This window comes from Aphis gossypii, chromosome X (genome assembly GCF_020184175.1).
Source record: "Aphis gossypii isolate Hap1 chromosome X, ASM2018417v2, whole genome shotgun sequence".
NCBI classification, from domain to species: domain Eukaryota; kingdom Metazoa; phylum Arthropoda; class Insecta; order Hemiptera; family Aphididae; genus Aphis; species Aphis gossypii.
The window spans coordinates 13,098,776-13,115,449 of NC_065533.1; the positions used below are offsets into that span (position 1 = coordinate 13,098,776).

General features: G+C 36.8%; 1 protein-coding gene across 1 annotated transcript in view; it reads left to right on the forward strand.

Moving 5' to 3' along the window:
- LOC114127050 (T-box protein H15-like) overlaps positions 1–5,477 on the forward strand; it is a 54,806-nt gene extending 49,329 nt beyond the window's left edge. Inside the window, exon 6 of the mRNA XM_027991145.2 lies at positions 4,274–5,477. Coding sequence (XP_027846946.2) covers positions 4,274–5,342 — 1,069 coding nt within the window. The 3' untranslated portion in view covers positions 5,343–5,477. The remainder of the gene's footprint in view (positions 1–4,273) is intronic.
- Positions 5,478–16,674: the final 11,197 nt, after the last annotated feature.

A 16,674-nucleotide genomic window follows, 5' to 3' on the forward strand; every position in this document is an offset into this window, starting at 1 on the left:
GCAAAATTCATGTTTTTCGTTTTAACGACGAAACAAACACGTGGTTTTTAATTGTTTTAAGCGATAAAAACAAACACGTTTTAAACGCACGATACGCCAACCTTGGGACAAACCACAGGGAGATACCTATAATATCCAACAGCCACGCCTGCGACGCATGTAGGATCTATTGAAACCCATTGTCGCGTACAAAAAAAAAAAAATAATAATAATAACGATTTTATAATAAATAATAAATAAAAATGCGATTTTCTCATTGTAGTCACAGTCGTGGAAATGAAGACATTTTAAAATCGTACAGCTCAAATAAGTACATCGCTCACAATAGGCGCTCTTATATTATTAATCATTATATGCTAGACGTTACTTTGTTTCTAACAAAAAAAAATGATTGCGCAAACGGAAGACAAAAATCTTATTGTGTATTATCAGATGAACGTATTTAGACAGCGGTGGCCAGTGAGCTGCTGCTGTTCAATCTTTGGTACATTTATTTTGTATAGGTACACAATGATATATGTTGATAATGCGATCATTATATTATATTACATTCAACGCTGATGAAATATTAAGTTTAAAATCAATAATAGGCGTGTAAAGAGTTTCATCGATCATTTGAGATATACAACCACCGTGATAAATGTATTGTGTGCATTGTGCATGTTATCATTACGGAGCAACGATTATTTACCGTGCAAACTGCAAACAAATTGAAACCGATTCGGTTTGTCGCGATTTAAACGTTTTAAGTGTTTGACCTGACTGAAATCATCGAGATGAAAACCAATAATAATACGTCTATGATAATTTTTGAACCATGGTGCATACCTATATACGTGAATTTTGTGCGCAGTCGTGGTGTATATTGCACCGCTTCTGCAGCTGCTGCTGCTGCACGCGGGAGTCGTCGTCCGTTTTATCGCTTCTAGTCGTCGCGATCGGCTACGCGGGGGATACGATTCATTTCATTATAAAACATAGGTATTATTCCTTCGTAATGATATATATATATAATATACGTATATATATACGTATAAATGTTTTATTACCGCCCCGCGTACATCGATATCAATACCTTAACCTGTACAATATAACATATAATAATAACAGTAGGCGGTAGGTATATACCTACTGTATAAGTATACGTACCTACCGCATACCAACCGCTTATAAAAACGATTACGTTCGTATATTTATACACATTATAATATGCCCGATGTGTATTATACATATAATAACAATAATAATAGAATAATAATTATTATTTATTACATTTTTAACGGTGAAACCCTTTCCTCTGCTCCGGTGCTCGCGATCCCGGAAACCTCTGTCTCGTGGTGGACATTTGAAAATATTCCTCGCAGAGGAATACAATATTATTATACATACGATAATAATAATAATAATTACACCTGTATAATATTATTTTCATCAGCCATTGGGTCTACGTTTTCACTATAATATGTTTGACCGTTGTTGCCCCGGAATTTCAGTCGTACGTAATATTATTATTCTTTCTATATGTAAAGTGCACACGTTCACGATTATCATACTACACTATTATAATGAAGTAGGTATCTGGTATGTGCTGTTTCTATTAATTCAGTAAATTAATTGTCTTAATGGGGTCTGTTTTATCACTGTTATTAATAGTCATCCTTTCATTTTATCGTGTTAACTACGCTTTTAAAACCGTATTGATAACGAATAACCCTGCAGTATAGTCGTGCTCATAGAGAACACGTGTTAAATAAAAACAACTGTTCGTGTTGAAATCGAAACACCGTGTAGTGTTTATCTACGAATTTTAAGTAACACAAGGTATTATGACGTGTAAAAAGTTTCATAACGATGGTATTCTTACAAGAACCATTTTTTTGTTTAAACGATTTAATTATTTTGTGCCATTGTTTTTTGAAAATCGTTCTATAATTTCACCGTTGATCAATAGTTTTTGTTCAAGTATTCAATACTCACGGGATCCGTTTTCGTACAACTTTTCGTACAGGTAGAAAAAACTCAAAATCGAGCTCGCCAATCTCACCCCCCGTTGAGATGATTTTCGCGTACAGGAGCTTTAGCCGCAGTCAAACGTCACAGTGTCCCTCCTCCCCCACAAATCGGGTCACTATATACGATCGAGAATTTCTGCCGCGGTAGTCGTCGCGTGCGCGTCTTCCAAAGTCATCGGTTTTTTTTTTTCCGTTCAAACTCCTCTACATCCGGAGGCCTCGAGTGGCCGGCGGTTCGATCGCGCGCGTACTACTGCGGTGGGCGTAATAAACGGTGCGGAGGAGAGGACAAAAAAATTGTGAGAACGGTGCTCGTCACGTCGCGAGGTGTTAATAATAATTAATCGACGGACCTATTGTTTCGGACGTCCGAGCCGTCGCCGATCGGTATCGCGGGCGGCGGTGGGGGCGAAATCGTTATTATATTATGTTATTAAAACCGGTAATTTGACCGCGGCAAACCTAAAATCGCCGCCGGCGGCCGCGGCAACGACTGTAACACGCTCGATGGCTTCTAATTATTATTATCGTGTATAATTTTTCGTGTTTTTTTTCTCTCCGCGAGTATTATAATATACGCATAACAATATTTATAATCGTCTCCGTCTCTCTTCCACTCTTTGACTCTCTGCAGCGTACACTTCTTCGTATTATTATTATTATTAATATTATTATTATTTTATCGTGTATAGTGTTTAACACGTTCACCGCGTAAATTATACACACAAAAACCTATGTCGTCGGCTGGAAATTTCTTCGCACCTCTCCGACACGTATCATAATAATAATAATAATATTTTAATAACACGCCGGAACGCCGCAAACCGCGTAAGAACGCATAATATTATTATTATATTTTTCGTTTTATTATTATTTTTTTATTAAGCTCCCGCGGGCCGCAGCTTGTGTACGTGTGCTCGTCTGTGTGTGTGTGTGTGACGAAATCCATCGGCACGTCGTTATAATAACCGCTAATGGATCATAACCTGCCTCGGACTTCACGCGCCTCCGTCGACCGGTTCGGCGCGGCGGCGCGCGAGTCATATTTATAATAATAAATTATAATAATACGCGACGTGGCCTATTTACGCCCGCGAGGGGAGCAGCGACGAATTTTGTTTTTATGTGAACCGTTTGACGATCGGACCGACCGTTTTATTTGATTATTATTAATAATCCATATTTCTCCAGCGGCGCAGTGCGACATCGGCGATTTCGTTCCAATACGCGGGCCTTGCCGACTTATATTCTTTCATCGAATTCATTATTTTTTCTCCGATGACTTTTCAATCGTAACTATTTGCGATATCGTGCTGCAGAGCGTTCACTCGTTTTCGGGTCGGGACGCCACTTTGCGAGTATCGTTATCGCGCAACGCCGTCGCCAAATTCGTCTTCCGGCGGATTTGGAACCTTATATACTCGTGTTGTTATCGGTTATTCGGCTATTACGGTAAAGTCGACAAATTGACACGTGCCGCCCTCGGTGCTCGACGCCCCGTTTCAGGACAACGGATAAATAATTGACACGCACTCGCGACGAGACAGCGTCGAACGCGGATTATCCGTCCGGCCCGGCGTACCTATATACGTATTACGTATATGACAATAATGAGCAGCCCTCTCGCGACGAGCCACTGTATACACGTCCTAATGTGTCTGTGCTGATATTGTAATAATGATGTGTACGCACCACCGTTTCGGTGAGGTTTTTGCATCAAATCCCTTTGCAGCCCAATACCGACTGCAGGAAGATTCGCCTCGAATACCTATATACGCTCGCCTCATTTTTGTTTTTCAATATGTAAAATCTCATTTTCAGAACACTTAGTTATAGAATACGATCGTTATAACGAATTGTAGAGATTTTTCGTACTACGTATAATATAAATAAACAATTATTTAGCAGCAGATAATTCTTGTGGAAATTTAACCTTGCTGCTGTACGTCTTCGTAGGGGTTATTTAAACAATATACTCCCGTGACCCAACCTAACCCAACTGTACTGCACGTTGACACTCGAGCGCCATATCGTGTTTAAAAATCGATTGGATTTGACCACACGCACGTTCGGCGGAGGTCACGGGGATCGTTTATTTCTCAGTAGTTTTATCTCGAGAGACTTGTTACAACACTAAGTTATAAATAATACACTTAACAGACTGGATGACGTGACTTACGATGTACGCCACTAATGCACTACACGATTTCGCGATAAGTTTACAATAATAATCGAACGGGTCGTCGATTTTTGTTTTGCAGAGATCCCGTGGACTTGATGTTCCTCGAACACCAGTACAACCAGCACCTGCTCAGCCGGGCGGCCACGCCGATGTTCTGGCCGACGTCCCAGGACGGCGGCGTCGTCCATCCCGGCCAGCAGGCGGCCATGGAACAGCACCATCAGCACCAGCTGAACCAGCAGCAACACCAACTGCAGCAGCAGCAGCAGCAACAACACCACCTGCACCATCAGCATCAGCAACAGCAGCACCAGCAGCAGCAACAGCAACAGCAACAGCAGCAACAGCAACAGCAGGACCAGAGCAACGGCGGCGGCAACTCGGGATTCATGTTGGCCGCCGCGGCCGCCGCCCGGGCGCAGTTCCACATGCTGAACAACGCCGCGGCCGCGGCCGCTGCGTCGGGCGGCGGACGATCGCAGCCCGGCGGCGGCGGCGGCGTCGACGGCAACGGCGGCCCCGGCGGACCGGCCGCCCAGCACTATCAGCACTCGGCCGCGGCCGCGGCGGCCGCTGCGGCCGGCATGCACTCGCTGATAGTGTACGGCAACCATTTCCAACAGTCTCAGTCGCGTTTCGCCGCGGCCGCGGCCGCAGCAGCGGCGGCCGCCGCGTCGTCGTACCCGGGACCGCCGCCCCCGCCGCACCCGTCGTCCATGTTCGCGTGGCCGCCGCAGTCGCAGTACCCGAGGTACGTGTCGGCCGCTTTCCAACCGCCGCCGCCGCCGCCCATGCAGCAGCAGCAGTCCGCGGCCCCGTCGTCCACGGTGGGGCCGCCGCCCCGGTCGCCGTCGCAACCGTCGCCGCTCCAGCTCCAGCCCCCGCCGGCGCCGCTGCCGCTCCAACTGCAGCAGCCGTCCGCTCCGTCGCCTTCGTCGCCGCCGTCCACCGCCGCCGCGGCCGTCGTCCACCACCACCGGTCGTACAGTCCGGCGCGAACGCCGCCCGGCGGTTCGTCGTCGGCCGAGTCGCTGCCGTCGCCGGACGTGGACGGCAGGTCGGCCACCAAGTACCAGAAGCGCCGTTCACCGTCGGCCGCCAGGTATTCGCCGTTGTTCGACGCCGCCGCCAAACCGGACGAATCGTAATTCCGTTTCCGGTTTTCGATTGTTTTTTTTTCTGTACAAAAATTTCCCCGCCAACCTCCCCACCTCCCACCCACCATCCCTACAACCCTCCTCGTCCTAACCCGTTTTGTAAATATGTATTGTATCATATATTTTATCATCCACCGGACGCTATATATACTATATATTATATGTGTATATATTATATTATTATTATTATTATCGTATGTGTTATATATTATTATTATTATTACTTAGTATAATCATTATATACTATACTACTATTACTTACTATACTATATACTTAGTACTTACTATACATAAAAAATATGATAATATAATAATATGTAGGTATATACCGTATTATACCGCTTATACCTCGACTCGTCCCTTTACTTTTCGTCTCCGAATAGCATTTTTTTCGTTTTCCGTTTACGTGCTAATGCTGGAACTACGTAAATCAACCCCTTTCCCTCGACCAGCACTGCTGCAGCCCGCCGCCGAGTGTATAGGTACCGCGGTGAGGTGCGCGAGATTTATGTGCAATATATTATTATAATATTACTCTATCGTGTTTTTTTTCGTTTCTTCCAGTTGTTGTATACTAATATCATTGCAGTATATTATGATATTATTATAGTCTTTGGTTTGCGAAAAGTCGTAAATATCCTTTGCAGGGGTTGTGTTTATTGTATTATAGATACTATACCTATGTTGATCGTATCGAAAACGACTCTCGTCAACCTGCGCAGATGGATTACTACATAATATATTATAGTCACTCATAATTTTATATCCACAAAGACCGACATAAATAGTTGTAAAGTCCGTTGAATAGTATGCGCAGAGGCCTCGACTGAGAGCTTCGGATTCTTAATTATGTAACAACGAAGTTACAAAAACGATTAATATTATGATTTGTATATTTACGAAATTCTTGCAGTTACCAGAAACAATCATTATTATTATAGTCTAATTGATAATTGTTTGTTATTAAATATATTTTTGGTTATTTTTTCTCATTTTTCATATAGGTACATAAAAAAACCAATAACCGTTTCCCGATTCGTATTTCTATGCTTTACTCGATTCAAGTACCTATACTCATAAATAAATATATTGATATTTTATACAAAATATGTACATTGTATATTAGATAAACATAGATAGATAGGGTAATGGATTGATAAAAACTAGGTACCAAAGATGTTTCTTATTATTATTATGCGTTTCGCTTTACAGACGGCTGTCGCGAAATGTGTTTTGCGAGTAATTATTTTTACCTACGCTGTAAATACCGTTAGATTTTTTTTTTTTTTTTATTTAATTATTTATCGTACTCGATAATAATATGTTTATGTAAAATTATATTATATTATTATATAATTATTAGATATTTTCTATTAAATCATATTATATAGCTTACTATTATATAAATTATTATACTTAATTTTTAACATAAAAAATAAAAAATAATAATATTAATATAAATATATAAATAACAATATTATTGTAATGTATTTGTTTTGAATTTTCTGTCGTACCTAAATATTATACATATATTATATTATATCGTGTGATTTGTACATATTTTAATCGTTTTACTCTCATGTAACACTATATTATATTGAAATCATAATAATATATTATATTATATTATCGTGTAAGTGAACCGTTTTATGTGTAATAAAGAATAGAGCATAATCGTATATAAACAATATAATATTATGTGTCTTGCTTTGTATATAGTTGTTTGCGAGATCCTTTCCAACGTCTTTCCTTATTATTAAAGTACTGCAACAATCGGCCGGTAGTTATCTTAAAATAAACGCACCGCCAAGGATTTCAATTCGCAGCTCACCGACCTTCTGCGACGGAAATGGTATGTTAACGAAAAACCATATTTTTAAAGGAATGCAGTTTAACGATGTTTTTTTTCCATCAAAAAATAACATAATCATTAAACTATTGTCGACTCTATAATCAGTCTAATTCATATATATATATATATATACGTGTCTGACATGCGAAAATTAACAACCATTGCTCGTTTAATATACGTGTATATAATATTATACATGTACGTTGTGCGCAGGTAAAGTAATAATAACGTGTAATATTGTGTTAGCACGCCAGTACGTGATTACGGGTAGAACACGATTGCGAGTGGTCCTTATCGACAGCACCTCTTTGAATAACACGATTGCGAACATTGTGTACACGATGGGTACTATGTATGACTTTTAAATTCGATCGATGCGTCAACGATTTGTCACGTAGGTGTGTAATAATAATGATCACAAATAAATAATATTTAATTTTACAGGGATCGCGTGTTTACGAAATACTACCAATATATTTTATAGGACAGCTGTAGTTTAACGCTTTTTTTTTGTCAAAAAAAAAAAAAAGTTTCATAATCAATAAACAATTTTCGACTCTAATCAGTCCTACTCATATAATATACGTGTCTGTCGTGCAAAAATTAGCTGCCACTGGTCATTTACAATATAGGTAATATATATTTTGTATATTAGTATTATATACATGTATTACGTTAGCACGTCGATACGTGATTATTAACTGTCAAATACGAAAAAAAAAACATGCAAGCTTTTGTCCCACGTAAAATCAATAGTATACCCATGTGAAATAATTATTTTGTAATTCATAATATGTATATTTTCAAAGTTGGTATATTTAAAATAAAATAACTATCAAACACTGGTAGGTATATGAAAACAGATGAGATTTAATTACTGAAAAAATGTTCAACAACTTTTTGAGTAAGAGGATATACAACGGTAAGGTAAATAAAATTTCAATGTACAAAAGAAATGTGTAATACTAATTTCTTGATAAGAAAAAAATAGGGGCCAGTTTAACCCCTATTTTAGCGTGTAAGTATAATATAAATTTTAACAGATTGTGACGCCATAAATATATACCTACGCCGTTGACATTTTTCAAAAAAGTGTTTTTTTATAAGTATTAGCCTCTAGACTGTCATAAATATAATATTACCAATTAGATATAGGTACATCATTATGTTAAAATAATTTAATAACTCGCCATATATTTATTTAATTTTTATAAAGTGTAAATACCTATTTATAAATCATTTCACATATTGTGATAATTATATTATAAATCATAATATATTATGTGTATTTTAGGTATCTGATTCATAATCAACGATGAAATGGTAACAGTGTGCACGGAGACAATTTTTTCACCACTGCACATTCGTCTGTATTTTATTTTAAAACACATTTCTAAGTATAAATAATACAGTGTATAAATCACTGGTATAATTAGTTAACATAATGTTTAGTCCGGTATAAATAATAAGAGCTATTGATTTGAGATTTTTCCATTCTCGTTTCATATACATAAAATTACCACCCGGGGCAAACGGCCCCGTCCGGACCATCCTAAATGCAACCTTGACCATAAAGTATACTTATCGAACCTTATAAAAATCACACACGGAGGGCGCAAACCGTCGTATGCGCTTATTGACCTTTACGTATCGTAATATATTATACTCGTATGCGTCTGTCCGTATATCGCTGACGACGCCGAAAACATAATATAACAACGATATTGTTGTCTGAAAACGTTTTACGAAGCATATATTATTATATAGGGTGTAAATAGTTTGTTTCAAGGGCGCGCATCGACCGTGCATCTGGTGAGCCCCTAGGGGGGTTGATAAATGCGACAAGAAATTGGACGTCTGTTTGCTAGCGAAAAAATCACATATTAATATCGTACATTAATTAATCTAAACACAGAATATTATTAGCGTGCACGGTCTCACGAAATTTCGGTGGCTCAGGCCGCGGATAATACTTATGCGGTCGCCATAGGTATATGAGTTAAGTCGTGTGGTGACGGTTGTCGACATAGTATCTGCGTAGATATATATTATAGCGAACTACACGGAGTTCTGGCACAGTGCAGGATAATATAGTGTCGAAACAATTGCAGGTGATGGTTGAATTCTATTAATAATATTATTGAAATACCTATACGATAAAATTGACTTCTTCAGAACCTGTACGGGCTGACGATATTTTAGTCATATTATTATGATGGCATGAACTGCGAAGAGTTTCGAGTCAAGTCCTCTAATCGGTTAATGGGGCGAGTGTGAAAGGGTAATCCAAATGCGATGGACCAGAAAACTGTGCTGCTGTTTGTGAGCGTATCTGATTTGTCTAAATATTATTTTTTACAAACATGTTTCTAGAAATTAAAACAAAAAAAAAAACAATTGTTAAGAAATTTTAAAACTCTTCTTTTCTAGTATCAGACACAACAATAATTGAAAATTACCGAAGTTATTCAAAATATTCATCTGCAGGTGCTTAGCGCTTGCTCTTCGATGTTAAATAAGGTGATATTACTTGACGTCACTGTAATAAATTCTTTTGGATTTTTGGTATATTAAATAATATTAAAGATATTATTTAGGTACCACAATCGTCATTGAGACCGTGATGAGTTGGAAAAATCAACAGCTTGCATGTCATTACAACGCGAAAATTCTGGAATAATTAAGAGACGAATTTGACCATCAATTGGTTGGTTACTACAGTAGTACAGTACCTGATAAAAGTAATACAATAGATTTGTATATAATTCAATCTAAATTTAAAATATTATTATTTAATTATAATACGGATCAATTATAATTTATAATTCATCTAGGCCTAAAAACTTAAAACACATAATAATAATTTAAAACCCGATAAACCATTTTGAATGACATTAAGTCATATAATAATGAGTTAAGTAAATATTTTAAAACAAAAAATCTTAGTATTATATTATTTTACTTATATATTATTCTTATTACAATAAAATTATTCTTTAAGTCTTTGTTTTCCCTGATAGTGTAATAATAAATTTTAAAAAATCTTTGGTGATATTCCATTTACATGAATACTTTTTAATCTTTTAGACACTCTTCAGAGTTTATATTTTTTTTCTGACCTTATTTTTTGTTTTGTTTTGTGTGTATGTGTGGACTAACTATATTCTTCACATTCGTTTTATTCAGGTTCTTCATCAACAATACTGAGGGCAATTCAAATAGACCGTACAGCTATAAATGAGACTATTCAGTAAAAACAAAAAAACGTATTCGAAAACATTTTTGATTGTATTTCTTCGTACAACAAAACGAGTGTTTCGAGTGATAAAATAAACATATTATTCCTAAACAACGAAATTTCTATTTGACCAAATAGAAGGGCTATCGAGTTTGTCGAATTTGTTTGTTAGAAGTTCCGCTGAATTTGTATACAATACACGTATAATATATTATATTATGGTCGTCAGTTGTTGTACAAATCGAACGATTATCAAACAATTAAACCATTTGTGCGTTTATGGCAAACGACGAACGTTGTGTAGTTAAGCACCGACGATTATACATGTATTATTGTGATCCGCAGAAAAGCCCATTTCCGAAATAAGGTTCAAATAATATTGTCAATCAATTATTGTTTCACCTCGAACAAATGTATAGACGCAGTAGCAAAGTGGCATCGTGCGTAATTCGATTTGAAAAAAAAAAGTATAATCGCGTTGTTATTGTTTTGTTTTTTTTCCTTTTCTATTTGGTTTTGCCCTAACTCACCACTCGGACTCGGCGGAATGAAATTACGAGGTATTGTTAGAAATTACTGATGTATTTGGCACGTGTTTACTAGCTATTGTGCACACCGATGCCCGGGAGTCATTCCTAGCACATTGTCCGATTCCCCAAATCGGCCCTCTGCCTGGTATAAAACACATAATAATAATAATAAAATATCGTAAACGTCCCGTCGGACAAGTGTCTGCGGATAATCCAAATCCGATTAATTGAAATTTATGCGATTCGCTACCTACAATTCTGGGCGACAAATAATATCCGATCATTATTTATTGTGTCCGGGGAGAAAATTTGTGAAATATGATTAGGTATACTTTCAACGACTTGTGTTCAAAATACGACTATATAGCAAGTAGGTATCAGGGATTTTATTCATGATTTAATTCTCGTGAAGTTTTTCGTTTTTTTTTTTTGTCACGTCTTATTATTTGGGCTGCTTAAATGAAATTCGTGTAAGACGCTTTATGTATTTGTTACACTTTTTATCAGTCGTCATAGCGACATCAATACATCTTTCGGTATAGGTACTACTTGTGTGCATATTACTAGCGTATAAATAACATTATATAATGCAATATACGTTAAACGAATCATTTTTTGAATTCTTTGCAATCTCGTCAGACGTATAATTATTGTTTGTACATGATTTATGACATATTATAGAAAATGTAATTAATTGACTTTCAAAAATATTTGTGGTGCAAATTAGTAATTACATAATATTTGTATCACGCGTACAATACACGTAATAATCTATTTTTAATTGACGCTGTGCAAACTGCAGCAGACGGTCATAATATTTACGCGCAGATGAAAATTACTGCGACCGCACGGTATGAAAATATAATATAATACCATATCAGGTATATAATATATATAATGTGAGCACCACCTGTATTATTATACTACCAACAGTGCAGTGTATCTGTGTATGGAAAAAAACGCAATAAAAATATAATCAAAAAAAAAATAAATAAAAATAAAAATAAAATAAAATAATAATAAGAAGAAGGAGCCGTCTTAAACGACGACGACGCACACAAACTCGCTGCGAGTCCTCTCTAACCTACCGCAACGGTGGTTGCGCAGATGAGGCAATATTATACTTGTACATTATATTCTGTGTGAATGTATTTTATGTGTAGAATATCTTACGGGGAGGTCCGAACGGAGTTGTTATTATATTGTAAAGAACGGTGCAGAAGAAGCCCATCAACACCGTTTTTTTTTTTTCGACCGATCGGCCGAGCTGTTGCAGATGTCTGCAGGAAACCCATGGACACAGCCCATAAAGTATGCGTTTATCATTATTATTATTTATTACAATCGCACCCAGCAAACGCGAATCGGTCGTCCGTGGCAGTATACGCACGCCATAAAAATTATTATATATATACATCGAACACCATCCACTGGGGTACGCGATCATTGACGTACGATAAAAACGTAGATTGCCAACGCAGGTATTCAGGTAGGTATGTATACTATGCAGTGCAAAATACTTTCGTTATCGGGTCCTGAAGCTATGATAGGTAACCGATCGGTTTTGGGCCAAGACTTGTAATCCGGCGTATAACAATCGATATTATAAATATTTTATAATTTCTAAAAAAAAAAAAAAAATTAGGATATTTGGTATCTCTATACACACTATTTACATTATATTGTATAATAATATTATAACTCAATATATTATTAAATGCTCTAAACTTTATCGAATAATAAATGAATTCCAATATACGAAATAACAATACCTCTTTAATTTATCAGCTATATAATATTATTCGTCGATTATTGTATACACTTTTCTGTGCAATAGCTGCAGTTGCTGTGTTCAAAAGTGTGTCCGTTCAAAAAACATGATCAAAATTTCAAACATCGATCGTATACATTGTGTCGAATCAATAATATTATAGTACACTCAAATTATAGTAGAGTGATATTACGAATGTATCGATTCAAAAGTCCAGTGCAAAGTTTTTCGCGAGCGGTCTGTATGGTATTTATGTAAAGTATGTAGTCGATTAGCGGATTAAATTAAACTATACAACGATATTTCTACGATGGAATTATAAGTATATTTTATAGGTACTATATAGAGTGTTGTTTGTTAACTATACACACGTATGCACACCAACGCGAGTAATTAAGAAGAAGAAGACGAATATGAAAAAAAAAAAAAATGTTAAACTCGTATTATTTCGTGTACGCATGTCACTCGTCTAAGGTAATGTATTACATATTATATTATATAGTTATAGGTCAACCCGCGTATGTATATGTATACCTATATAATATTATGTTGCCATAAGTATATTATAATTTATAAGGTACTACTATGTATACGTGTATATAGGTATATATATATAGTGGTAAACCGATGGCCGCCGCCGATGCAGTGTGTAGATAAATAATAACACTATATGATGTATAATACGAAAGTAATTTAAATTGAACACGAAAAATACCTGCTGCAGGTATTCAATTTGAATATCCGGTAAATATCCCACATAAATATATATATAGATATGCATAATATTATTATTATTATTATATATAGTCATTTTACATCACCGGGGGTATACACCTACATGTATAGGTATAAACGTACGAGTATATGGGTTTACCGACTACACGCGGAGTGCCATCGCATCACATATCAATGTGTGTGTTTGTGTGCGTATATACGACACGATGTATTATATTATATTATTGTCGAACTCGCATTACAATATTATAATACGTACAAACACACATAATATAATATCATATGTATAAGTAATGCGTATAATATGTGTATAGTAATTTCTCTACGTCACTGTCCTCCCCCGCACACCCCCGAAAGAGAGCGCGAGAGAGACAGAGACGGAAGAATGATATTATATTATATAGTTAAACAAATACACGCGGACCTCTGACGATTTTCAGCACCCACCCGTGGCTTCTCGCGGCTGACCCGTCGTCTCGCGCGCTGAAGACTACACGCGGCGGACTCGCATATTATTATTAAATTTTCCATAATAAATACGATATTTTATTGTGCTCCGGGTGCACTGCAGCGAGGACGTTTTCAATATTTATTATTATCATTATTATTATTATGGTTGTTGGCGTTGTTCAGTTGTTGTGTGCGTTATAAAAGTCAATTCAAATTTCACGCTACAAAATTGCGGTGGGGGATTATAAGTTCTTGAACGGAATTCTCCGTCAAATATCTGTAAAGCGTAATTCGGGTTCGAGACACGTCGAACAAAAAGTGTTCTATGTCAGGTATTACGTTGCCCGTCATGAAATCTATGCACCTATAATAATCGTTGTTTACGCATCATCGTCATTATTGCAGCTCAAATTATAAAGCTCGAAAAATGTACTAAATTTGCATATAGCTTAATAATATATGAGTTATTTTAAGGGTTCAAAATAATAACACGTTTTAAACTCGTTTCAAATTAACAACACGAATACAATTTTTTAGCGTCTTTTCATATTTTGTATAAAATACATTTCGCGCATATTAATTTAAAATGATAATAAGTGCATAAACGAGCGCATATTAGGTGCGCACGCTTTTAAGACTTTTAATGCATATTATTGTTATAATTCCGGGCCATAGTACCTACCCATATAATAATATGTAGTAAAAAACACTTTGCTTTATGTCGTATTTATTGTACCGCCGCACACAAAACCGTCATCACGCAGGCTATAGGTACTTAATATACGACTGACGAGAGACTTATCTTTTGACGAAACAATGGTCACTGCTCGTGCACAAAAAGTAATTAAATTTTACAAGCGGTAACGCGCCGGTAAGTTAATATATTAACCGAATGCGCAGACTTAACGTTCCGCGGGCACTGCCCCGACACACCGCTGCAGTGGTGTAATAATAATATGGATTCGGTCTCGAGACGTGCAGGATACCTATACCACGGTCGTGTATTTGAGTATAGGCGTATACCTACCTATACTATATAATATTATAATATGATATATGCTTTCCGACGTGAGCTCGCTATTGCTCTCGCCGAGTCTCCGGATCCGGCCTCAGCGGCCCCTGCTGATATTATAATAATATTATGTACGATATAGAGGTGTATGAAACATCTGCCGCCGTGTCGCAGGCTGCAGCTCATTCGTTAAGTGTTTTGCCGAGTTATCGTCGTTTTCGATTTTGTTATAATTGGTCACCACCGGATTCCGGTCGCCGCGGCGGCGGCGGTGCAGCTCTTAAAACGTAGGTATATTAACAACTCGTCGTCCAACGCCGGCGGCGGGACGAATGAGTCGGTTAACCGCGGTATGGGGGGGGGGGGGTGGCCGAAAAAACTCAACAGAAATTAATTTGTCTGTTTGTTGTTTATTTTATTTTTTATTTTTTATTTTTTTTTTTTAGTGTGTATACCCGCCGACTACCATTTGAACGTCGTTACAGTTATTATTAGTTATTAGTTGTAGTGACTCCTCGCTCGCATTTATAATATATGTACATACATAGAAAAATAAATAAAACGCGGTCTCGCGCGTGTTCGTTGTGTGCACATAGCTTAAGTACCTAGGTACGTACAAATGCGTTTTTCGTGTTTCCTCGTCATACACGCCCATTTTTCATTCAGCCCGCGCCCCGCCGGCGACGATATTAATAATATAATGTAATATGACGTCCGAGACGGCTACCGACCGCGACGAACCACAAGAATTGATAAAACATTTCGAGATGCGCACACAGCACTCACTCATTATTATACATCATGTGTATTATAATAATACAATTTATGAATAATATTAGATGCCGCTGTTTCTACTTCCGGTCACTTATTTACACGTATCTACTGCGATGTGCGCGTACGTACTTATAGGGACTTATAGATACAAACATTTATTAAATAACCTTTTCTTTGACGTACCTTGTCAAAATCAAACATTGTTAGTTTGTATTTTTTTTCTTGGTAAAAGCATAAATTTATGTATATAAAAAAAATAAATGAATAATTTGTCAAGCTTTTTTATTCGAGTTTATACACGAAGAGTGTATCTATATGGCCGATGGAAAGTTATAATAATGCTCAGGAAGTTGTGCGAGACTTTAATTTCCCACCAAAAATGTATGGCAAGTCGTATACAGATTATAAAAACGGTGGTTTCAGTATTACACATAGACTTAAGTAGTAAGTAGTATAATAATTTATGTATGATTAAACTCAAAAATAAATAAATGAAAATGCTGTAGATGCCGCGTATTAGGAACACTTTTGGACCAATATGAAACGTGTCAATTAATCGATCACTTCTAATAAGCTTCTGTTTTTATTTATTATGAAAACTTATTATCTGCTTTTTTTTTTTTTGTTTCCAGTAACTTATTGAATATGCTTTCATAAGAATAACGTTGCTCGACGACTTTTTCGTCCGCTCTGTCTAAACAGTGAACGATCTTTCAACATTGTATTCAATATCTAGAATGAGAAACATTTAATAGAACTGCAAATCGAGTGAACTAATTTACGAAAGCACATCATATACGACTTAAACAAGTCGCGTTTCTATACCGAACTTAAATCTCGGCGTATAGACATTTTTTAATTTTTAGAAAAATAAAACATTTGCCGTTTTTATTTACGCATACCGAAACTGAACTAAAATGATAAGAGTTAGGAGCATAGAAAGTACGATAAAGAACAGAGA